Source organism: Miniopterus schreibersii (genome assembly GCF_964146895.1).
Source record: "Miniopterus schreibersii genome assembly, chromosome: 1".
Taxonomy (NCBI): domain Eukaryota; kingdom Metazoa; phylum Chordata; class Mammalia; order Chiroptera; family Miniopteridae; genus Miniopterus; species Miniopterus schreibersii.
The window spans coordinates 120,500,427-120,525,504 of NC_138101.1; the positions used below are offsets into that span (position 1 = coordinate 120,500,427).

General features: G+C 46.9%; 1 protein-coding gene across 1 annotated transcript in view; it reads left to right on the forward strand.

The window, feature by feature from the left end:
- CAMK1D (calcium/calmodulin dependent protein kinase ID) overlaps window positions 1-6,303 on the forward strand; it is a 371,797-nt gene extending 365,494 nt beyond the window's left edge. Inside the window, exon 11 of the mRNA XM_081129205.1 lies at window positions 243-6,303. Within this exon, the coding sequence (XP_080985331.1) occupies window positions 243-361 (119 nt within the window). The 3' untranslated portion in view covers window positions 362-6,303. The remainder of the gene's footprint in view (window positions 1-242) is intronic.
- The last annotated feature ends 18,775 nt before the right edge of the window (window positions 6,304-25,078 follow it).

Sequence of the window (25,078 nt, forward strand, 5' to 3'; positions counted from 1 at the left end):
ATTATGGTGGCTAAACCATGTCATATTCAAATACAAAGCAGTTATAAGTATAATGTAAAAAGGGGGAAAGAGTTGGGTCTAAAAAGAGAGCATTCTGGACACATTACAAATGCTTTTCTACGGGTAGGCAAAAATTTAGAGTCCAAAGCATAGAAGTTAGGCCCCTACACAAACCCTTGCAATAAGAGGGGGTGGTATTTCCTTCTGAAGTTTTGAATCCTTGTGTCCACTGTCCCCTGCAGGTCTGACGCCCTCCACGCTCTGTAGTTTCATTTCCTCTTCGTCAGGGGTCCCAGGAGTGGGAGCGGAGCGGAGACCGAGGCCCACCACTGTGACAACAGTGCACTCTGGAAGCAAGTGACTGGCTCTGGAGGTGGGGCCCAGGGGCGGGGCCTCGGGCAGAGCCAGGGAAGGGGGCCCCCAGGGGCCACCAGTGCCACCAGCCACCCCAGAGTGATCCCACCTTGCATGGTACGCCTACCTGCACAGGACTGGAAGACAGAAGTTTTTTATGGCCATATTTTATACTGCAATTCTGAAGTGTTCATTTCTCACAAACTGTACTGACTCAAGGGAGCTGATTTAATAGGACTTGGTGCTGTATATATGAATCTTGCAAAGCTCTAATGGAACGGACTTTCTTTCTCCTCTCCCCAGCTTCCGTCACTTCTGCTTCTCTCAGTATAGGTAACCGTCTATGTTGTATTTTTTCATTAATGACAAAAAAGGTTTCAACTGGATTATTTAAGTATTGGTAAATATTGTGCATTAGGGTTTTTTTCCTTTTAAGATATATGTCCTGGCAGTCTATACTTAGTTACATGACCTATATGATTTGCTTGTTGGTAGTAACGTTTTATGTTAACCGTTAAGAGATTTATTCCCTCCAAGGTGAATTTCAAGGTATTTTTAAAATTTCTAATAAGAGGATCGAGAATCTGTCTCCAAGGTGAAGAGTGCACTTTACTTCTGCTCCTTTTCTCTCTCTCCCCTCCTGGGAGGGGCAGCTCTTTCAGAAGACAGCTGAGCAGCTCTGCAGGGCCGGCTTCTCCCATCGCTCTCGGAGGGGCCTGCAGAACCCTCTCCCAGCAGCTCCTCCAGCAAACCCCCACCAACCAGAGGAGCCTAGGAGCCTCTTGCCACCAGCGTTCAGAAATGAAGAAGCCTGCTCCCCCAAGACTAAAACTTTAGAGGCTAGACTTGCTGTGAAGGAGATGCCCACCCAGCAGATGCTTAAGGACCTTTCTCACAAAAGGGACAAGATGCCATTTCGTTTAAAGTGAACTTTCCACACTGCTCTCATTTCTCCTGGGGGGTAACCATGGAAGCTCTGCTCTCAGCTATGCAGTTTTCAAATTAATCGCTCTTTCTCTCTGTTTTTAAAAAATGCATTTCTAATCTTACACTTAAAATGACCTCCAACTCACATAACTTGTTTCTGCACATTTTTACTCTGTTCTTGTATGAATATTATCTGGAGGAGGAGAGGGAAATGGCCTTGGAAAAGAATTTATCTGGGGTGGTAAGGAGAGGTGACCTGCCAAACAAGCAGGACACGGGCTGCAGTGATGGCCAGAGATGGTCTCAGCCAGGCCCAGCTGGCACTTGAAGCTGTCTCTCTAAGCAGGGCTATCTGAAAACCAAAGACTTGTGATGGAGGGACTGAAGAATTTCCTGGGGTGTAGGACGCGCAGTGCTAATATTGGGAATGACCCAGGCAAACCAGGCCATGTTGTTCACCCACGTGGTGGATGGGTGTGCAAGATAGAGCAAGCACAGTGTGAAATCCAGGGCAAACCACTTTTCAAGGAAACTTCAAGGATGCTGTCTCGTGGAGGCAAGCAGGTGGCTTCAAATGCCAGCTTTGCAAAAGCCCTCCCTCGATGGCCATGCAATGCCGTGAGTCTGCATTCCGCACAGTCAGCTCCAGGCCATTGCGTGTCCTTGTGTAGGCCTGCTGATGGTCCAGTGACTTTCCTGGCTGTTGTCCTCATGCTTTGCTCCTGCAGTTGGCCAGACTTGGCAGGTCCTGTTGGTCAAGCCATTCTCATCACTTCCACAACTTTGCCTGTGTCCAGGCCAAATGTTTAGGGACAGCCTCCCCCCAACGCACACACACACCCACACAGAATTATTAGCGTCAGAGCTCCATCCTGCCTCCTTTAGGATGGCAGTGCAAGTATGCATAAGAGCAGCTGGAAAGACAGGGAGCTGGTCTACCCTGTTCCCACATAAGTCATAGGCACTGAGCCCTTGGACGGGAATCCCACTCGGCGTCTGCCACACATGCAACCAGAGTAAAATCAGGCTGTCACTCTTCAAAATCTGTAAAAAGCTTGGAAAACAATAAAATGACAATAGACCCAGTTAAGAAACAAGTGTCATCTGAGTTGGATATACATAACATAGCCCCCTTCAGAAGGGCAATAGCTTGAGTCTTATAAAGAGAATCTGAGGAAATTGAGGCATCTCCCCAGGAGGTTTAGTAGGATGTTGCTTATTAACAAGTATAATGGAACATTTAAGTTTCTACAGTATAAGAAAACAATAATTAGATGTCATTTGGGGTGAAAATTTGCCTGAACTCGGTACCTGCATAGTCATCAGCAATTTGTACTATGTGTGATACGCAGCCAGTTGCATTGGGAAAGCAACATTTAAAGCTAAATTCTATTATTGGTGGTTACATTATTTTCTGGAGCTAATATGTGGGGTGCATGTTATATTCAGTTAGTTCGAAAGTATGTCTTACCTGAAAAGTGTGGAGCAGCTGAAAGGTGGGCCCTGCTGCAGGTGTCCTCATGCGGTTTGGGTCAGCTCTTGGCTGTGCTTGGCCTGTAACACATCAGGTTTCAACCACATAGCGCCGGGGATGGGGATGGGTTTCAGCCTGGAGCTTGAACTTGGTGTCAGGCAAGTCCATACAGTCTCAATGTCAGACTTAGATTATTTCCTATTTTATAAAGAGGAGAAAATAACTACCATATGGAAGAACTTTGGCTCTTTTGAGAGAGCCTGAGTGGTCTAAGGCTAGAGGTTCTCTTAACACTGCATTTGGTGTTTTTTATGCTCATTACAACATGGGAAGAGAACCTGAATGTGCCTTCTGTTAAGACCTGCCAAGTAGGTGGCAGAGCCCTAGGACCCTCACCGATGTCAGATTTCACCAAGAGTAGCTGAGCATTTATATGTACCTGGCTTATACTCACCCTCAAGCCAGTGTGTGTGGCTGAGGCTCAGGCTGGACCACCGGTCCATCACAGGCTTCCTTCCAACCCTAAGCCCCCCTTTGGGTCTCCTCACATTCTTAGAGCAAGTGGATTTTTTCTCACCTGAATACTACATTTGAAATAGTGTCCTTGAATGATTTTTCCCTCAGCTGCCTATCTGTGCCTGCCTCGCTTCCCTCACCTTAGTCTCACCGTTGAGGGCATAAGAGAAGCTAGCATTTGTCTGAAACAGTGAGCACCTGCTCACACACGGGTCCCAGCAGACCAGCAGCTGATCACGCTTAACCGGGCTCCTGGAGTCTGGACTGCTCCCTGCTCCCCCTCAGCGAGCACACTGGGGTCTGGAGTGTCGGGTCGGGTTGGGGGAGGGTAGAGGCCGCTGGAGCCAAGAGGGGCAGGGCCTGCCCACATGAAGTGCTTCAGAAAGGATGTCCAGATGGAGCGGCAGCAACACCTGGGCCCCTCGGCAGCTTCACCACCTACTGCCCCTGGCTCCGCAGGACAATAGAAAGAATTGTCCCCTTCATGTTCCCTCTTAAGGAAAACTATGCAGGAAGCACACCCCAAAGGGCAGGCATGGCTCTATGTTCTTGACTGTGGAGGTGGTTCCAGTCACTTCAGAAATCTCACCACAAGGACTGAGCAGACCGCCCCCCCGCCCCCTCCCCAGCACAGGAGCTTGACCTTTGAGAGGGTCCTGCTCTCCAGAAGCTCTTAGCTAGTGTCCTAGGAACTTAGCAGTCCAACTTGAGGCAAAAGAAGACTCTTTTGGCTAAACAGGTCAGGCGCTGACACTCAGGAGGCATGAGCCATCTGACAAGAGAGATTAGGCACATGGCCCTCAGACTCAGTTTACCTGCCCAGCACTAATCTCCTCCTGTTCACTTGTCTGCCTTGGTGTCCAGCATGTCTGGATGGATTGTGGAGGGGGAGAGGGGGACTCCCCTTTAGAATGAAAGCCCGGACACCAGACCCAAAGGGAGCCCAAGGGACCCCTCTGAAAGGAGGCTGACCCTCTCTCAAGGAATAAACAGCTTAATCTGATTAACCCACTGGAGTTTGACATTTCATGAGCAGTTTGAACAGAAAGGAAAGAATGTATCCCAGTGGAGATAAGTCAGTGTTGTTAAGGCTTTGGCCACTATGGCCCTGCTGCCCACCCTGAGCCTTGGCCGCAATCAATTTCACCCTGGAAAAGCCACACTGACCCATCTTCACTCCAGGGTTGAAGACAGGAGAGCTGGGGTCATTGCCTTGTGCTTCTGCCAGCAAAACACCCTGCTTCGTGTGATTCTCACAGCGCACTGCTGGGTTCCTTTGGGTATGAGAAGGGGAAGCAAGGGCCGGCAAAGGGCAGCTCCTCCTGCTTTCCCAAAGAGAAATAAGATGCACTCTTTCCCAGGGCCGCACAGTCACCTCTAGCAAATGAAACGAAGGTCCTCTGACTACTGTGCATGGAGCCTTTGCATGTTCCCTGAAACGATGCCCTCCTCGTTCTGTCTGCTCACACTCGCAGTTTGCCTTTTCCTCAACACATTCCAGACCTAACACTGTCTCGTTTGTCTCCAAAATAAATGTGTATGCCTGTATGGATCCACCATGCTTTTGCGGGGCACATAGTCCTATTTGGGGGCTTCAAGTGTACCTGACATTTGCAAAAGAAGTATTCCAGTCCTTTGGTTTTCATAATTGAAAATATTAAGATAGAAAAGGTGACTGGGGCAAACAGATTCCTAAAAGGGAGACTTATTTCCTGAAGACTCAAGAAAACTAATCTATAGATGAGTTCACTACTGTGAACAGCAGACAGGGAGGAGAAGCAAGAGAGAGGCTCACGCCCCCTTCGGCCCAGACCGTCATTGTGGTCCCCTTGCCTCGCGGCCTGCCACCAGGAGTGTACAGCAGCTTAGCCCCACTGTGAGGATGGCCCTGCACGCCAGCCGAGGCCTGGCCCCAGCAGGAGGGCACATCAGCCCCCGGCCTTCTCCACCACATGCAGCAGGAGCAGCTCAGCTGAGGCTCTGGGGGCCCCACTTCTACAAACCTAAAAGCTGTGCATTTGGCAGCCAAATCCACAGCATGTTGCTGCCAGGTCTGGTTTTGTGGACAAAGCGTGGAATGGCTTCTCTGTATATTTCTACTACACCAAAGGGAGCTGTTGCATTCAACCTTTGTACTGAAGCCGCTTCTGCATTCGCCATATCCATTTGTAACCTTTTGGTCTCCAGGGAACAACTTCTACGGTGATTATCTCTTCTGCTTACTTACTGAATTATTTACTTAGAGGTGGTTTTATTTTCTTATGGACAGGAAAAAAGAAAACAAGAGGAGAGTTTGAGGTTTCAGTCATAGCGATATCACCAAGGGCTGGAAAGCCCCAAACACCAGATAAATTACTTCTCAAAGGAAAACCTTAAATCTGGACAGACAGGTTCCTGGCCCTCCTGGTACGCCTGCACTTTGGGGAGCTGGGGTGCTGGGGCAGCCAGGCTTGGGAGAGGAGAGAGAGAGAAGGGGAGGGGGGAAAGAGGTTCGTGTTCTCCTTCCCAGGGCACTTGGCCTCAGAGTGGCATGAGATGCTGTCCAAATGGCAATAGAAATGCTTGGTTTTCAAAGGTGGGGTCATGTGTTTCAGAGAACATTTATCTTAGTCCCATGCACAGGTTGGAAGACATAAAAGGTACATTCTGTCCAGAATCAAATTTGGGACAATTTTTCAATTGGCTTTAGTCACTGCACACAATTTCACCACCCTGCTCACAGCTCTCCCAGCACTGAGCATGTGTCCCAAAAGAAATGTCCCTGTGTCTATTATTACCAGGCTTGCAATTGGTTCCATTTTCCCATAAAAACATGCTTGTCCAAAAGAAGGGAAACTGTGCATTTATTCCATGCATGTAATAAACTCTGCAAGAAGTTTTACCGTCATAGGTTTGCGGCTCTGCAAAATTGTGAACGGGCTATGTAGCAAATGATTCTCTGCCTTGACAATCATGTACACATATCAAGATTTCTATCATAATTACGAGACTGATGACTTCTTGTTTTCCTCCAATAAAGACAGTTAATCACCTTCGGATGTATGTGGTTTGTTTCCTCCATAAGGAGCAGGAGGTGGGTGTCCCAACAGTTCTCTCTCTCCTCTTTTCTCTGAATTTTGGATTTGAAGGAAGGGGTTTGAATTGAGCCCTTGGAAACACATGAGGCTCCCTAAATATTTCATGTCACTGGTCCAATGAGCAGGAAGTGCCGGGGGGGGGTGCGCACATGTTGTCTTCGGAGTGTGTGGAGGGTGCCCAGGTTGAACACCCTGCTGGACAAGAAAGCTCCCCCCTTCTCCTTGCTGCTGCAGAAAGTGCCTGGACTGAGCCCGGAAACTCCAATCATACCAACTAGGTAGTCGTCATTCGTTTGGAAGAAAAGCCCGGGTTAATTCTGGGAAGTCCTAAGTGGGGTTGAAAGGGCACACACGGCTCTGTTCTCAGCACAGCCTCGGAGTTCTCCATGCCCAAAGAAAGAGTCTTTTCTGAGCAGAAGGCTGGCTGCTATCTTTTCTTGGCGGGGGGGGGAATGTAGGGACTTAAGCTAGCTCACAGGTCATCATAAATAGTGGGGTGATTGGGTCTGACATCCAGACAATTCCTCCAATCAAAATAGTGACTGTGTAGGGGGAGAAATGAATTGACATGTGATATGGATGGGGATGGAGACTGAACTCTGTCCCACACAGGTATCACGTGAACACAGCATGAGCCTTCATGGCAATAAGTGAGCCCCGAAGAAATACAGGCACACCTCACTTTTTTGCACATCACAAATACTGCAGTTTTTACAAGACCCTCCACCAGCAAAAAGATTATGACTCACTGATAATTATTTTTAGTAATAAAATATTTTTAAGTTAAGGTATGTACATTGATTTTTTAGATACAACATTATTGCATGTGTAATAGGCTACAGTATAGTGTAAACATAACTTTTTTGTGTACTGGGGAACCAAAAAATTCACGTGGCCCACTTCATGGTGATAATTGCTTTATTGTGGGGCTGGAACTGAACCGGTGAGATCTCTAAGGACCCTGTGCAGCATAACCACCCCACGTGTAGTCCTTTGGTTGACTGTGCTTCCACCTAGCCCACACCTAGTCATGAGGTACGCCAACACCAAGGGCTCAGTCACTGGGTCCCTGGGTGGCATTATTAATGCAGACTTTATGGAACACAGGACTTTGGTAGTGTATCCACTTTTGAAAACTAAGGATTTATTAAAGAGGGAGCACCAACCATGACTGAAAATGTAGCCACAGCAAACGCACCTTTGCGTTGTACAGTATAAAACCGATTCTAATAGAAAGTGGGTACTTGCTGAGGCCTTCGAGTTGAAATGGGTAAGGCCAAAGGAGTTTCCTGCCTCCTCCAGTCACATTGACCAGGCCCCCACCTCGGTCCCCCCAACATTCACTCAGCTTCCCTGGGGCACTAAAATTCACCCCAAATTTTCTATATTTTTCAGGTAAAAGTTGGTCTTACACATTCTTGTGAATAATTGCCGTTGACTATAATGCATTTAGGGGCCTATAGTATAAGGAAAGCCGTCATGCGTAGTCACAGGGTTGTCTATTTTGGAAAGAGTGGGGCCTGATCACAGCAGGCAGGAGCTTGATGGCTGAAAGGGGTACCTCTCATGGGCCCCTAAATCCTTCTGGCCCTCCATACCCCCAAGTTGGAGAATGACAACCCTACTTCATAAAGAGAGGTTCTGAGATCAAAATTCAATTCACATGCAGGTGGCCATTTGGCTGAACAAGCTGTGCTCTCCGGGCATGTGTACTTACCTGGTTGGACCGGCGCTCTCCAGTTTGAGAAAGACCAAGGAAGAAGAGCTGTGCTTAGCTCCATTTTTTAATACATTGGGTTGCAAAACCTGTGTTGAGCCCCTAGAATATGTAATCTCCAATGTAATCTCCCTATTACATTATATCTTTATGAGAGAGAGAAAGAGTACGTGTGTCTGTGTGTCAGTGTGTCTTTATGTGCATGGACAACCATGCCAGGGCTTCCAGCCGAGGGGGCTAGTAGTGGGAACTGCTTTCCAGTCCACACCCTCTGTGCCAAGCCATGCCTTGGGGCAGGGGAAAGGGTGCTTGCTTACCCAGCCAATTCATACAAAGGTGCTATACAGGGACCTGCTGGCTTGTGTGTGCCCAGTGGACCTTGCAGCTTTAGGCTGTGACCTGTGGGACAATTGGAGCTTTTACCAGGTTTTCAAGGCTGAGGAAAGCTGCTGAGTGAGAGGTCAGGCTCAAGGCCCAGCCTCCACGGGGAGTTCATCTGGCCTGTTCAGGGATGTGAGAGGAGAGAAGCATTAGCCTTTCAGAGGCTGGCTCTAAGGTTGCTACATATAAAAGCACTTTACCGATCTCGTTTGCTATCACAACTGTAGAAAAATGTGTTGGCTTCCCTGTCACACAAGAAACCCAAGGAGAGTTTGTTTGCCTTTCGTTTGAGTCCTTTGGCAGCAGGGAAATTGGACTTCAGGGCCCACAGAACCCACAAGCCCTCCTGATCTGTTCCCCTACCAGTTCCCTTTGATGCCTTTCAGGTGGACCCTGTCATTAGCTTTCTCTCTTTTATTTATTCATTCAACAAGTTTTGAGAACCTACTATATAAACAATTTTCATTCATGCTGACAAAACAAAGGTAGATCTGACCTGCACCCTCCCTGGAAAGGCTGCCTGGAGGAGGGAGCCCTGTGGGTGAGCCTGGAAGGGAGAGTGAAGTCTGGACAGGGAGAATTGATAGGAACAATGTGAGAGAGCATGGAGGCTGGACACATGTATGCGGGCAGAGTCAACATATTGCCTTGGGCAGGAGAATAGGGTGTGGGCAGACCACAGTGAGAGGCGAGGTGGAGGAGCCTCGTTATTATCAACAATAAGTTGACCATTTACTGTGTTCTACATACTGTGCCAAGTGCATTTCATTCAGTATCTCATTTAACCATTAGCCCAACAAGGGAAGTGCCCTTTTTGCCCAAACGGGTCCAGATTCAGTGATTTACTCGAGGTCAGCAGACTTTCAGACTCAACTGGGACAGACGCCAAAGGCCATTCTGCCATATTGCCCCTCATGATTTTGTGCAGGGCATGGATTCTAAACTACGACATCTGGACTTCATTTATTTAGCAGGTAACCAGGGCCACTGACAATTATGTTGATAAGTGATACAATCGAATCAGTTAACACTTTGGAGCATCAGCATTACTAGGGTTCATTCTACATCTCAAAGGGAAAGTTATCTTCTTTAACACTCAAGCCAACTGTTCGGTCCAATAACGAGGAGCTGCAGACAGCGTAGGCTTACTGTACCACCAGCCCATGTTTTCTGCTCTTTTGTTCTTGTTCTCAGGAGAAATGTCACAGAAGCTGGATTTGATCTGGAAGCAAAGATGTGGACAATAATTAGATCACTACTGGGGGTTTGTTTGTTTTTGCAGTTAGTCTCTGCTGTTGCTCTGATTAATATCTCTGGAAACTTCTGTTCAAACACACGGAGCTTCATCCCTGACATGCAGGCTTCCCTGTCGTCTGCTATTCTCCCCCAGACCATCTTCAAAGCTGATTTATTTTCAAGAATGAGTCTCAGATCTTGTTCTCGTCCCGCCTCCCCTGGGAGGAACTGCATTCAGCATGAGCTCATCTTCCCAACATGTTTCCAGCAGCAAGCTCGGACTCTTTCCCAAAAGACACAGCCGGCCAGGAAAATACAGTTCTTGGTCAACTTATTAACCCTTTCCCCCTTGCCTACCTCTGTGCCCATCTCTTCCCCTCCCTATAACATTTCTTTAGCATTAATTAGTTTCTTTCTTGAGCGTGTCAAGATCTATTTCTGTGGGCCTTTCTGGGCCAGGCTGTTTGTATCCCTGGTGGAGGAACACTCCCTGGGGATGCTAACCCAGGAGCCCAGCCTGGCTGTCACCCAAGCGCACACGGACAGGCCCTCCCAGTGAGAGCCAGCTGCTCCCCAGCACACACATGGAAACAACTGGCCTTTACATTCACCTACCCCAACCCAAGTCCCCGTGGGGAGAGGAGAAAGCTTACTTACTCAGGGGTAAGTCCTTAAAATTAATTTTCTTGTATCTGGACAGTAATCCTCACAGTGAATGAGTGTCTCAAGAGCCAGCAAGGAAAGGGATTCACATCACCTCTGGTTCAAGTATCAGACCACCCTGGAGGAGCGGCCTCCCTCCTGAGCTCAGCTCCTGACAGAGACCCCCCAGGCTGCCACTGTTCAGACTGCTGCACCCCAGGGCTTCCCACTTGATCTCCAGGTATTGGTAAAGTGCAGATTCTGATTCAGCAGTGGTGCCACTGCCAAGGGCCACACTTCGAGTAGCAAGGGTCTCGAAGGCACCTCTTCAGTAGGCTCTCCTTCCTGCCTGCACATTTACATCACCTTGGGAACGTTTCAAAAATGCTAATGCCCAGGCCAACTGAGCCAGGATCTCTGGTGAAAGGTGTCCTCAGTGATTCTCAAGAGCAGACCACAGCAGCAGGGCCACCTCACCACCTCGAGCTGAGAAGCTCCATAGCTTCCAATGAAACAAGTCTGGGCTGTAACTGTGATAACCTGCTGCCTTCCTCTAAGAGAGTCCAGGATTGACTCTGGCCCAAGCTTCCCAGGTCTGGCTTCAAACAGCTTATGGTACCTCTCCTTGTCTGACCGATCTTCTATCTTCTGAAACCCCCTGGCCCCTCCCACTGTGCTTTCAGGAGCTCATTGACTCTCGTCAGCAAAATCCTATTCTACATGTGGGTGGAGAGGGAGAGAGCCATTTCCCAACAAAGCAGGGAGGACCCACAGCCCTGGCCACAGAAGGACTCACTGTAAACCAGACAGCCCCCAGCCCACCTTGTGCCTAGCACCATGTGTTACAACCACTGTAGGCACACATTATAGGAGACTGACTTATTCATATTACAAACACCTACATCATTAAGTGCCTGCCACAATTTTAAACTGTCTTTGAATATTAACTCTTTCAGTTCGTTTAACAATCCTATTATATAGGTTCTGCTATATTCCATTTTAAGGATAAGGAAACTGAAGTGCAGAGATGTTAAGTGACTTCTTCCAGTCATACCACTACAAGTGGTTGTTATGGGTTGATTGTGTCCCACCCCCAAATTCATATGTTGATGTACTAACCTCAAAATATGATCTTTTTTAGAAATAAGCTCTTTAGGGTAAGTCCTGATCCAATATGACTGGAGTCCTTTTTTTTTTTTTTTTTTTAAGGATATTTGAACACAGAGACACACAGCGATGCAATGATGAAACAGATACCTACAAGGCAAGGGCACCAAAGATCATCAGGAGATCACCAGAAGCTGCGAGAGAAGCATGGGGCAGATTCTCAACGTCAGCCCTCGGAAGGACCCAAACCTGTCAACGCCTTGATCTCACACTTCTCACCTCCAGAACTGTAATACAATGGATTTCTGTTGTCGAAGCCCTGGTGTGGTGGTTTGTTACAGCACCCAAGGAGGCTGATACAGTGACAGAGCCAGGACTCAAACCCAGGCCGCCTGGGGCAGAGCCTAAGCTCTTACCACTCTGCTATGGTGGGTGTTAGTGGCATTCTGTCCTGCTCAGACATACCCAGTCTTCATCTCTTCCTTTGCTCCCTTTCTCCTTCCCTCATTTCTTTATTTTCTCCAGTTCTGCCATTTCTACATTTTTATTCATTTCTTTCCATTCATATTACTTATCTGTTGGCTGTGTAGCAAAATCCTTAAAACTAAGACTTCAAACAACAAACACTGACTCAGTTTCTGTGGGCCAGGAGTTGGGATGTGGCTTCACTGGGTGCCCCTGGCTCCAGGCTGCTGATGAGATCGCGTCCGCTGCTGTTGGATGGGGCTGGGGCTGGGGCATCTCAGGATAGGCTGAGACTGAGGGTCCGCTGTAAATGGACTCAGATGGTCACTGGCAGGCTGGGTTGCTTGCGGACTGTTGGCTAGAGGAGCTTCACTCCTGGCCATACTCGTGGGCCTCTGCATAGGTCAGCTCGCAGGGAGAAAGAGAACCCAGGATAGAAACCATGGTCTTCTTATAACCTCACCTTGAAAATGACAGGCACTGCTTCTGCCATATTCAATTTCTTAGAAGTGAAGATCACCCAAGGGTGTAAATATCAGGAGGTGGGGGTCATTGGGGAGCCCTCTAGGAGGCCACTACGGCACTGTCCTCCCTCTGTCGAGCGCTCCTGACCACTCTGCCCCTCTTGCTTACTGACAGCGGAGGTGGGACCTGGGCTGTGATCTGTGGCCCAAGTACATGTGGCGAGGGAGAGGCAGAGTAGGGCCCAGACCCGCGGATGCTGGGAAGAACCAAGCTGTTCTCAAAACTCCATATACTCAGTTAATGTCTTTAATGTCTGCGAATGAGCGTTTTTATCATCAGAGGAAAAAATAAGCTTTGGCCAACTCACATCCACAGGTGCTCCCACTTACCGAACGCGTGAGCAGCCTGAGCCTAATCCCTGCGGGGGCGGGAATGAAGGCAGGCCCGCAGCGCTGGCCCCGCCGAGACTGAGCCCGTGCGCACCGGCTGGCGGGAGAGGCCCTGCCCCGGGACGAGTCCGCGGGGCCCCTCTGCCTGAAGAGGGGCGGGAACCGGCTCAGGGCACCTGCTGCGGGACTGAGGCCCCTACTCGCCGGCGCGCAGCTGCGGGCGGTCTAATGCCTGAAGCACCTCACCACGAACTACCCTCCGGCCCGGCCAGCAGCCCGCGAGGTAGGCGGGACGCACACGTGGTCTGCGCCTCCCGTGCAAGGAAACAGCCTCAGAGAGAGGCAGGGACTTGCGTGCGGGGTCGGGCCTGAGCCCTCGCCCAGAGCCCCGCGCAGCGTCTCCTCTCAGCCGAGCTTCAGGGAGGGCAGGGAGTGGGCTCAGCTCGCCGCTCCGGAAGAAAAAGAGAAGGGAGTTTTCGCTGAGGCCTCCGGGGCCAGCAGGGACTGTCGCACGGCCCGCGGGCCGGCCAGAGCAGAGGGGGAGGCCGACTGCGGTGTTTCCCGGTCCTTCCTGACCCGCTCCACTGCTCGGACTTGCACTCTCAGCTCTTGGCCTCTCACCAGCTCAGTGTGATCAGGGTTGAAACCTTAGCCCGCTCCCACCTTCTCAGGTGAGGCCTCTCACCCAGCAGAACTGTTCCGAGAGCCTCCGTGCCAGGTGCTATTCCAGGCGCAGAGAATACCGCGGTGAGCGACGCCCGCCGCTGCCCTCGCCAAGGCCGCCTTCTCCCCACCGCGCATTCCCGGTGTCCTGGCCCGCACCCCCCCCCCCATGTGGCCTGGAGCTGTAGGCAGGATCAGGAGAGCGGGAGCTGCGAGCCCATCATCCGAGTTGAAAAAACAGCAAGTAAGCTTCCTGCCCTGCAGAGGCCGAGCTGCGCTAAGCAGCCTTCCCAGGCGGAGGCCCTGCGCGATCCCCTGGTGATGGACCCCATGCAGATGCACTAAGCCGGCTGCGCTCTAACATTTGTTACAACGCTGTCTGGGATCACTGAGCACCAGACATTATCTGGCCTCCTCTCATCCTAAGCCAACAACTCTCCATGTCACTCCCTCACATCAGCTCTGAGGAGACATCAGAGAGTCTGGGATCTCAAGTGGAGTCCAGAGAATTGGTCGTGGTCCCAGATGTACCAAAATGAGCTGCATAATCGTGAGTGAATCATTCTGAGCTTTGCCTGTCAGTGTCCTCATTTATACAATGATAGGTCTGACAAGCAGATCCCTAAGGGAGCTAGCTTTTAGCTCTAGAACGCTGACACTCAGACATAGCTGAATCCCCATATTGCCACTGCGCTGGGTTCCAGTGCCTCTCTTAGGGTTTTGCTCTTTGCCTGGAGAAGGGTGTTGCCATGTCCAGTGTGCACTGTTTGCTTCCTGAGAAACAAGAAGCGGGTCTCAGTTGAACCTGTGATTTGGGGGCTTTTCCAGACATGAATCCCAGCCCAGAGGCAAGGAAGAGCATGAGGTAAAATTAAGTGGTTCTGAAACCCACATTTCCTGTGTTTCCTTCCAAGTCTGGTGTTAAATTAACAAGCTCAAATATGAATGTTAACAAGGGTGACTCAGGCCTAGAGAACGTGGTAGCATGTTGCTGGCTTTAAATGATGGCAGTAAAAGGACTTTTCTGATCTATTTGTTGACAAAAGACAGCAAGAGATCATTAATCTAGTTCAGTGATCTCTAAACAGTTTTCATTGTGCAGCCTTATGATAAAATATTTTGAGCATGCAAGCACCCATAATATATGAATCTTGATATATTTGGAAATTATAGGCATGTAGCGCTATACTTACCTATGAACATATAAAACATAAACAAAGGAAGAAAATTTAAAGGACAATATCCAAACAAAACAAAGCTTCTATCTTTGTTACATTAATGTAATTTAGTAGGTTATTTTTGCAGTACAGCCATTTGAATGTCTGGTTCCAAGTCTAGCTTATCTAAATTCTTGATTTCTAAGCACTATTGGAACTAAAAAAGTCGCAATGCAAAAATAGTAGATCAAACTGGAAACAACCTTTTGTTGGGGTGCTTGTAATTGGGAGTTGACCAAATGCATTTTGGAAATGTCCTGGAAGACTGAAGGTAGTGACATTACAGCCATTTTCTTTCCAATCTGTATCTTCTGTCCTTCCTGCCAAGGATCCTTGTACCCCTCTCAACCATGTCACACAGACGTGTAATTTTAATCCAGATACAAACAGATCCCCAAAGACCCTATTTCTCTGTAAAACAGTAAGTCAGTGTTTATTTTAACTCTTAATAAATACAACTCTTTTGAAAGCTCACAACTGAATGGAAATATGTCAAGTGTCTTTTTTTGGGTAAGGAACTCAAGAGAGAGCTTGGAGCTTCACACCACCAAAGCAATGGTCCTCAAACTCTTAAAGAATGTGCCTCTTTTCATGGAACCCAGCATACTAGCAAGAAGAATTAAGAAAAGACAGCACAAAAAGCTTTTAAAAATGAATCTGTAGATAAAATGTGGTATATACCTTCAATGGAATATTATTCAGCTTTAAAAAAAAAAGGAAATCTTGCCATTTGCGACAACATGGATGGACCAAGAGGACACTATGCTAAGCAAAATAAGCCAGTCAAATACTACATGATTCCACTTATATGATGTATCTAAAATCAAAACTCATAGAAGCAGAAAATATGGTGGTGGTTGTCAGGGGCTTAGGGGTGGGGGAAATGGGGAGTTGTTGTTCAATGGATATAGTTTCAGTTATGCTAGATGAATACTTTCTGGGGATCTGCTGTAGAACATAGTGCCTATACAGTATTAACAGTATAACCTTATGCATTTCAAAATTTGTTAAGGGAGTAGGTCTCATATTAAGTGTTCTTACTAAAAAATACAAACCAAAACAAAAAACCCAAAGGGACATAAGGAAATTTGGGAGGTGTTGGATATGTCTATCACCTAATTGCGGTGATGGTAACAAGTGTGTTTGCATATGTCCAAACTCATCAGATTGTACACATTAAAGATGTTCAGTTCTTTATATGTCAATCATACCACAATAAAGCTGTAAAAAACTAATTTGTATTTTATTACTGAAAGTGGCATCTATGTCTATTGAGCACTATAGTAAATACATGTAGAAGACATACTTCATCAATCTATAGGCAGGGCTCGAAACACTTGGGAATTAGAAAACCCTTGCAACCAGTCTGCAGTCCTTGAGGGAAAGTACTTAGGAATCAATATCCGCACCTCTAGTGATTGTCTTAAAAACCCAATCATATTACATTGTGACAAACTCATTCTAACGAAAGGGGCTATGGTAAAGCAGGCATTGTAGCCCTTTTCCAGTTCGTCTGTGTGCTGATTGACTTTTGTGACCTTGGGGAGCAAAATGTAAAATGAGTGAAAATGGAGAGGGGTACAGAGAAAATGCTTGCACAGAGCGGGAACCATCTGAGCTATAATTGAGATGCAAGGAATCCGCTGGCGCAGTGTTTCTCAAACTTAACAGGTCATGTCAAACACCTGGGCATCTTGTTAAACTGCAGGTTATAATTCAAGGGATGGCATCTGAGATTCTGCAGGTCTAACAAGCTCCCAAGAGACGCAGCGCTGTGGCCCGAGCCCATACCCTGAATAACAAGGCTCTAGCACTTACATGTCTTCAACAGGGGAGTCCAGTCGGTCTTGAATTTGTTTCAATTTGCTGGCAGCAGCCAACAGGAGTGGAATCCGGTAGAGGCCGGCACTGGTAAGCTACACACGGAGCACAGACGCTACGGGTAGTAACTATTAGGAGTTTGGCTGCTCAACCAACTAACAAGTACCGTTACTTCCAGCCAAATTGGATGGTACCTTTGGCTTAAACTTCTTTCAATTCAATCCCCATCCCTCCAAGGGGTGGATGGGGCAGTCAAGCCAGAGACGAGCGGTGCTGGGGGGCACCACAGCGCCCCCTGCTGGCGGGGGGCCTCCAGAAGGAGCCAAGGTGCTTTTTAAGGAAGAGGCCCCAGCTGAGGGCTGAAGGTGAGGGCTCAGGGCAGGTGAAGTTGGGTGACGTCTCTGCTTCGGCCGTTAGCACCAACCTTCCGCTGGAGCTCTTCATAGAAAGTCCCCGTGTGCCCCGAGCCACCAGGGTCAAAGCTCCGGCAGGAAGAGGCGGCTCTGGAGCGCTGGGCGGGGCTGCGCCACCCGCACCCAGAAGGGAAGAGCCTGGGGCCGCAGGGCGGCGCCTCTTTCCCCCCGGGCCACTGTGGCTCTTCCCCGACGCCTCCTTTTCCGAGGTAAGCTACCCTCTGTGACTCCAAGGTGACACCTGGCCCACACATTATTATGACGTGGTGGCAACGTCTCTTGTTCTCAAAAAGAGGGAGAGAAAGCTCTTAGACTTGGTTACAGCGGAGCCAGGCTCCCCACCCCCCACCCCCAAAGTAAATGTGGGCAATCCTGTCTCCCCAGAGAAAAGGAAAAGGGTTTTGCAAAGTTTCCTAAAGTGGTTGTGAATTAGTTTGTGATGCTCTTAAAAACATCCACCCACAGCTTCCCACTTAGAGCACATTTCTAGTGAATCATGTTAGGAGGCTACTGGGTTGATTCCCCCCCTTAGGAGGAGCTGCAGTGGCCTCTCCCTTCCCCTTCCCCAGCCCTGGCTCTTTGTTACAAGTGGAAATAGTAGAGGGTGGGATGAATGACAAGGGGACAAGCCCATTCCTACCTCAAACACTGGTCAGCACCAAATAGCTATCTGTTGGGTGACTTAATGAATCACCAAATTACTGGGTGAGTAAATGGAATGGCTGTGGTGGCTCTTAGCAGGTCAGCCTCTCTGCCTGGCTAAATACACGTGATGGCTTAATAAGCACTGCAGGTCTCCTGAGCCCGCACTTCCGGGCACTGCTGGCTCAGCTGTGGTGGTTCCTTTTCCCTTTGTCCAAGCTCTGCCCTCCCTCCTGCCATTCTTGAGTCTGCTAGATGTAGGGCCTCCTTAGGAACAGCCTGGGCCTTTGCTGTGCTTCCCTGCTTACAGGGGCAGGTAGGGGGAGCCTTGTCATGAAGCCCTCACTCAGTGTGATGTCACCAACCCCATTGTGTCTTCATTAACCTGCTGGTGGGGGCCATGGGAGGCGGGGTTTCCAGCAGATAGGGCTTTGCCACACTCATCTTGACGCCCAGCTGGAATAGAGTTCAAAACCCCCCCTCTACTGCCTTATCCCCTTTGCTGTCTTTCCTCCTGTGTCCAGGCAGAGGGCCTTTTAAACTTGAAAAGATACTGGTTCAGAACTGAGCATCCCTGCCTAGCATGTAAGGGTCGCAGTGGGAAATGGACAGAACCCATGTGGCACCACTGGGGACATGAGTCTACCAGCCACCTGCCCTGGACCAACTCCTTAGTGTCTGTCCTCTTAGTGTCATCCCACCACTAGGATGGATGTTCACCCAGTCTTCAGGTTTCCGCCCCCCCAGTTTTATTGAGATATAACTGATATACAGCACAGTATGAGTTTCAGGTGTATAGCATAAAGGTTTGGCTTACAGATACTATGAAATGATTACCTAGTCTTTAGTTTTAACTGTGCCTGTTCCACTAGGGATATTCATAACAGCTGGAATGGGTAGTGTTCAAGTCAGTTTGATCAGAAACAGTTCCAGATGTTTTCTTTCAGTTGGCCGATTGTGTGTATCTGATGCGTTCAGTATGCCTAGGAAAGCACCAGGAGCTTTGAGGACATAATCAAGAATACACGTTGTTCGGCTGTGGTTGCTAGGCGTCAGCAGGGAGGGAGGAATGAATAGTAGAGCACAGGGTTGTGGGGACAGTGAAACACCTCTGCATGGTACTATGATGGGGAATATGTCATTGTACATTTGTCAAGGTCCATAGAATGTACACCTCTAAGAGTGAGCCCTAAAGTACACTGTGGACTGTGGGTGAGGACGTGTCAGTGTAGATTCATGAATTGCATTACATGTACCGCTCTAGTGGGGTTGTTGGTAATGGGGAGGCTGTGCATGTGTGGGGCAGGATGGTACATGGGAAACCTCTGTACCTTCCTCTTAGTTTTGCTGTGAACCTAAAACTGGTCAACAGACATGGTTTCCTCCCTCAGGGTGGAGGGGTGTGCTGGGTCAGAGTGTGTTGGCAGGCTGAAGAATGGGTGAGGCTGCCTCGGGGGGGAGGGGGGAGGAAGCCCAGGTTGCCTTGTTGGTGATTTTGAGGCGCTGAGGAAGGTCGTCTGCTCTGGGAGTGAGGTCCAGGAGTAGAAAGCCAGGACCTGAAGCCAGCAGGGATGCTCTCTGGCAGATCTGGACCTGAGGGGTGGGCTGTCTGCCACAGAGAGAGTGGGAAAGAAAGGCTGTTCTTGGTTATCACACCCCCTCAGCTCACTAATGGGGTTTATCTTGGCTCAGGGCGTGTGCAGGCATGAACCACTCCTCTCTGCCAGATGTTTTGTTTATTCCGGACTGTGAGCAAGGATGGGCCTCCTTGTCCACTTCCCTGAGGCCCAGCACCTTCCGGCCACATGGCCACTCTTGGGCAAGCCTGAAATTGAGACAGGCCAGTAAGCCAGGGCAAGTGGAATGGGGAAACTGAGACAGATCACTGAGACACTGGCAGGGCAATTTACAGCAGATACAGATGGTCACCTCCCTAGAGATAACATCTAGGCTTCAGTTGTATTTCAGCCCCAGATCCAGAAAAGCAGCAAGACTAGGTGGGTGGCACCAGGACCAGCTGCAATGACTAACGAGCCCCTACCCTGACACTGACCAATCAGTGAAGACCATGACCTTAAAGGAGCACACCTAGAAAACTGATGAAATTCTGTTGAAACCCTCGCCTAAGATTCCCACTGCAAGAGAGAGAAAAGCCTCAAGACAAAGGACCCAGCTTGCACTCCTTCCCAGGAGCACACCCGAGCTTCCCCTCCCTCTCCTTCCCCCAGAGGCCTGCATCTCCTAAACTGGAAGGGATCCCATAAGGCCTGCAACCAGGGCGGCAGTGGGCAGCAGTGCCTCATCCCAGACCAACCCCCTGAACCTGTCCCCAAGCCCGGCTTTTCTCTGACTTCTTAGTGAGGCAAAGCAGACCAGCCTAGGCTCATTTCCCCAGCCCTATCTCATTTCACTGACCCCAGCTTTAATAAACATCCTCTAAAATTCACCTGGATGAAGTCAAGAACCCACACACTACCAGCTGGCCCTAGGCAGACCTGTTCAGGGCCAGGTCCCCTTTCCGGGAACAAAATGAGGGCTCAGCACCAGGATGTCCCAGCAGTCGGCTGCCTGGGGGCTAATTCCCATCTGGGGGTGATTTACTCCTAGCAGCTGCTGGGAGGGTAGGCGAGTGCTTGGGGTTCACCCTTCTCACTTCTTGTTTGAACTCCTGGGATTTTGCTGAATCTTCTTCAGAGCCTTCTAGCACAATGGTTCTCAGCTGTGGCTGCACCTTGAAATCACCTGTGTAAGTCTTTGCTGGTCTGATTTCATTGCTCTGAGCTGTGACCTGGGCCTGGGAAGTTTTAAAGCTTCCTCCGTGGTTCTAGTGAAGGAGGAAAGTGGGACTCATGGCCCAGCTGAAGCATTTCTAGGTATGATGAGGGTGAAATAGCCTGACCCTGGAGCTCCTTACCGCCTTCTGCTTTGTACAAAGCAGAAAGAAGAAAGATTCTATAGGATGCTTCTGGCTGTGGCTTCTGTAGAAATGTTCCTCATCTTTTCTCCATATTTATTTATTTTTCAATTTTTTAATTTTATTTTTAAAAATATTACAGATGTCCCTTTTTCTCCGCAATGACCCATTCCACCCCGCTCCACTCCCCTCCCCAGTCCCTCTTCCCACCATTGTCCCTGTCCTTGGGTTGTGTATATATGCATATAAATTCTTTGGTTACTCTCTCCCCCTCCACCCACGCACCCACCTCCATCCCTCTGACATTCATCAGTCTCATCTATGCTTCCATGTCATTGAATCTATTCTGTTCATCAGTTTATTAAGTTCTTTAGATTCCACGTATAAGCGAGATCATGTGATATTTGTCTTTCTCTGCTTGGCTTATTTCACTTAGCATAATTTTCTCCAGGTCCATCCATACTGTTCCAAAGAGTAAGAGATTCTTCTTCTTTACAGCTGTGTAGTATTCCATGGTGTAAATGTCCCACAGCTTTTTTATCCACTCATCTATTGATGGGCACTTGGGCTGTTCCCAGGTCTTAGCTATTGTAAACTGTGCTGCTATGAACATCGGGGTACATATATTCCTTCTGATTAGTGTTTCAGGATTCTTAGGATACAATCCTAGAAGTGGAATCACTGGGTCAAACGGCAGCTCCATTTCTAATTTTCTGAGGAACCTCCATACTGTTTTCCATAGTGGCTGCACCAGTCTGCATTCCCACCAGCAGTGTACTAGGGTTCCCCTTTCTCCACACCCTCGCCAGCACATGTCGTTTGTTGATTTGTTTGATGGCAGCCATTCTGACAGGTGTGAAGTGATACCTCATTGTGGTTTTAATTTGTATGTCTGTGATGATTAGCAACGTTGAGCATTTTCTCATGTGTCTCTTGGCCATCTGTATGTCCTCTTTGGAGAAGTATCTATTTAAGTCCTTTGCCCATTTCTTAATTGGGTTGTTTGTCTTCCTCTTGCTGAGTACTATGAGTTCTTTGTACACTTTGGAAATTAGCCCCTTATCAGATACATCCTTGGCAAATACGTTTTCCCAGACAGTGGGGTTCCTTTGTATTTTGAGGCTGTTTTCTTTTGCTGTGCAGAAGCTTTTTAGTTTGATGTAGTCCCATATGTTTATTTTTTCTTTTGTTTCTCTTGCCCTAGGAGATGTATCCGTGAAAATTTCACTCCGTGGGATGTCTGTGACTTTACTGCCTATGTTTTCTTCCAGGATTTTTATGGTTTTATGACTTACATTTAAGTCTTTTATCCATTTTGAGTTTATTTTTGTGTATGGTGAAAGTCGGTGGTCTAGTTTCATTTTTTTGCATGTATCTGTCCAATTTTCCCAGCACCACTTATTGAAGAGACTGTCTTTACTCCATTGTATACTCTTGCCTCCTTTGTCAAATATTAACTGACCATAATGGCGTGGGTCTATTTCTGGGGTCTCTGTTCTGTTCCATTGATCTATATGCCTGTTGTTGTACCAATACCAGAACATTTTGATTACAATGGCTTTGTAATACAGTTTGAAATTTGGTAATGTGATCCCTCCCACTCTGTTCTTTTTTCTCAAGGTGGCTTCAGCTATTCAGGGTCTTTTTTGGTTACGTATAAATTTTCAAGATGTTTGTTCTAGGTCTGTGAAATATGCTGTTGGTATTTTAATAGAAATTGCATTGAATCTATAGATTGCTTTGGGTAGTATGGACATTTTAATGATATTAATTCTTCCAATCCATGAGCATGGTATATTCTTCCACTTGTTTAAATCTTTCTCTACTTCTTTTTCCAGTGTCACATAGTTTTCCAAGTACAGGTCTTTTACATCCTTGGTTAAGTTTATTCCTAGGTATCTTATTTTTTTTAGTTGCAATGGTAAATGGTATTGCTTTTTTAGTTTCTCTCTCTGAAAGTTCATTGTTGGTGTATAACAATGCCATTGATTTCTGGATGTTGATTTTGTATCCAGCTACCTTGCTGAATCCGTTTATCAAATCTAGTAGTACTTTGATGGAGTCTTTAGGGTTTTCTATGTACAATATCATGTCATCTGCAAATAATGACATTTTTACTTCATCCTTTCAAGTTTAGATACCTTTTATGTTTACTTCCTGTCTGATGGCTATGGCAAGGACTTCCAGTACTATGTTGAATAAGAGTGGTGAAAGTGGACATCCCTGTCTTGTTCCTGTTTTTAATGGAAATGGTTTTAGTTTTTAACCATTGAATATGATGTTGGCTGTAGGTCTGTCATATATGGCCTTTATTATGTTGAGGTATGATCCCTCTATTCCCACTTTGCTGAGAGTTTTTATCAGAAATGGGTGCTGGATTTTGTTGAATGCTTTTTCTACGTCTATTGATATGATCATATGATTTTTGTCCTTCATTTTGTTTATGTAATGTATCACATTTATTGATTTGCAGATGTTGTACCAGCCTTGCATCCCCTGAATAAATCCCACTTGGTCATGATGTATGATCTTTTTAATGTATTGCTGAATCCGGTTTGCTACTATTTTGTTGAGGATTTTAGCATCTATGTTTATCAGGGATATTGGCCTATAATTTTCTCTCTTTGTAGTATCTTTATCTCGTTTTGGGATTAGGATGATGCTGGCCTCATAAAAAGAGTTTGGGAGTTTTCCCTCCTCTTGAATTTTCTGGAATAGTTTGAATAGAATAGGTGTTAATTCTTCTTTGAATGTTTAGTAAAACTCACCTGTAAATCCATCTGGTCCAAGACTTTTGTTTGCTGGGAGTTTTTTGATTACTGCTTCAATTTCATTCGTTGTTATCTGCCTATTCAGGTTTTCTTTCTCTTCTTGATTCAGCTTTGGAAGGTTGTATGCTTCTAGGAATTTGTCCATTTCCCCCATGTTGTCCAATTTGTTGGCATATAGTTGCTCATAATATTTTCTTACAATCCTTTGTATTTCTGTTGGGTCAGTTGTTATACCGCCTTTTTCATTTCTGATTTTATTTATCTGGGTCCTCTCTCTTTGTTTCTTAATGAGTCTGGCTAAAGGTGCATCAATCTTATTTACCTTTTCAAAGAACCAGCTCTTGGTTTTGTTGATTTTTTTGGATTGTTTTTTTAGTCTCTATGTCATTAATTTCTGCTCTGATTTTTATTATTTCCTTCCTTCTACTTCCTCGGGGCTTTTCTTGCTGTTCTCGTTCGAGTTCTTTTAGTTGTTGTGTTAGATGGTTCATTAGATCTTTTTTTTGTTTCTTGAGATAGGCCTGTAATGCTATGAATTTTCCTCTAAGGACTGCTTTTGCCGTGTCCCATAGGTTTTGGGTTGTTGTCTGTTCATTTTCGTTACTTTCCATGAAGTGTTTGATTTCTTCGTTGATCTCATTGGTAACCCATTCATTGTTTAATAACATGCTATTTAGCCTCCATGTGTTTGAATATTTTTGAGTTTTTTTATAGTGGTTGATTTCTAGTTTCATGGCATTGTGATCTGACAAGATGCTTGATATGATTTCAATCTTTTTATATTTGTAGAGACTTGCCTTGTGCCCTAACATGTGGTCTATTTTTGAGAATGTTCCATGTGCACTAGAGAACAATGTGTATTCTGCTGCTTTGGGGTGAAATGTTCTATAAATGTCAATTAAATTCATTCGGTCTGGTGAGTCATTTAAGGTCTGTATTTCCCTGTTGATTTTTTGTCTTGATGATCTGTCCAATGCTGACAGTGGGGTGTTACAGTTCCCCACTATGCTTGTGTTGCTGTCAATCTCCCCCTTAAAGTCCACCAAGAAATTTTTTATATATTTAGGTGCTCCTGTATTGGGTGCATAAATGTTTATAAGGGTTATTTCCTCCTGTTGGATTGATGCCTTTAGTATTATGTAGTGACCATCTTTGTCTCTTGTCATGGTCTTTATTTTGAAGTCCATTTTGTCAGAAATAAGAATTGCTACTCCAGCTTTCTTTTCCTTTCCATTTGCATGGAATATTTTACTCCATCCCTTCACTTTTAGCCTGTGTGAGTCTTTTGCTCTCAAGTGGGTCTCTTGTAAACAGCATATATTTGGGTCCTGTTTTCTTATCCGTTCAGCTACCCTATGTCCTTTGATTGGACCATTTATTCTGTTTACATTTAAGGTTACTATTGATATAAACTTATTTAATGCCGTTTTTCCCCTTTATGCTGATTTACCTTCCTCTCACTATTCCTTCTTTTTCTTAAAGCAGTCCTTTTATCATTTCTAGCAATGCTTGTTTGGTAGTACTGAACTCCTTTAGCCTTCTTTTGTCTGAGAAGCTCTTTATTTCACCTTCAATTTTTAATGATAGCCTTGCTGGATAAAGCAATCTTGGTTGCATGTTCTTGCTTTTCATTACTTGGAGAACTTCATGCCACTCCCTTCTGGCCTGAAGAGTTTCTGTTGAGAAATCAGCTGTCAGCCTTATGGGGGTTCCCTTGTAGGTCACTGCTTGTCTCTCTCTTGCAGTCCTTAACATTTTCTCTTTGTCCTTGACATTTGCCATTTTAATTATGATGTGTCTTGGAGTGGGTCCCTTTGGGTCCCTCTTGTTTGGAACCCTCTGTGCTTCCTGAACTTGTGTGGCTTTCTCCTTCACCAGCCTAGGGAA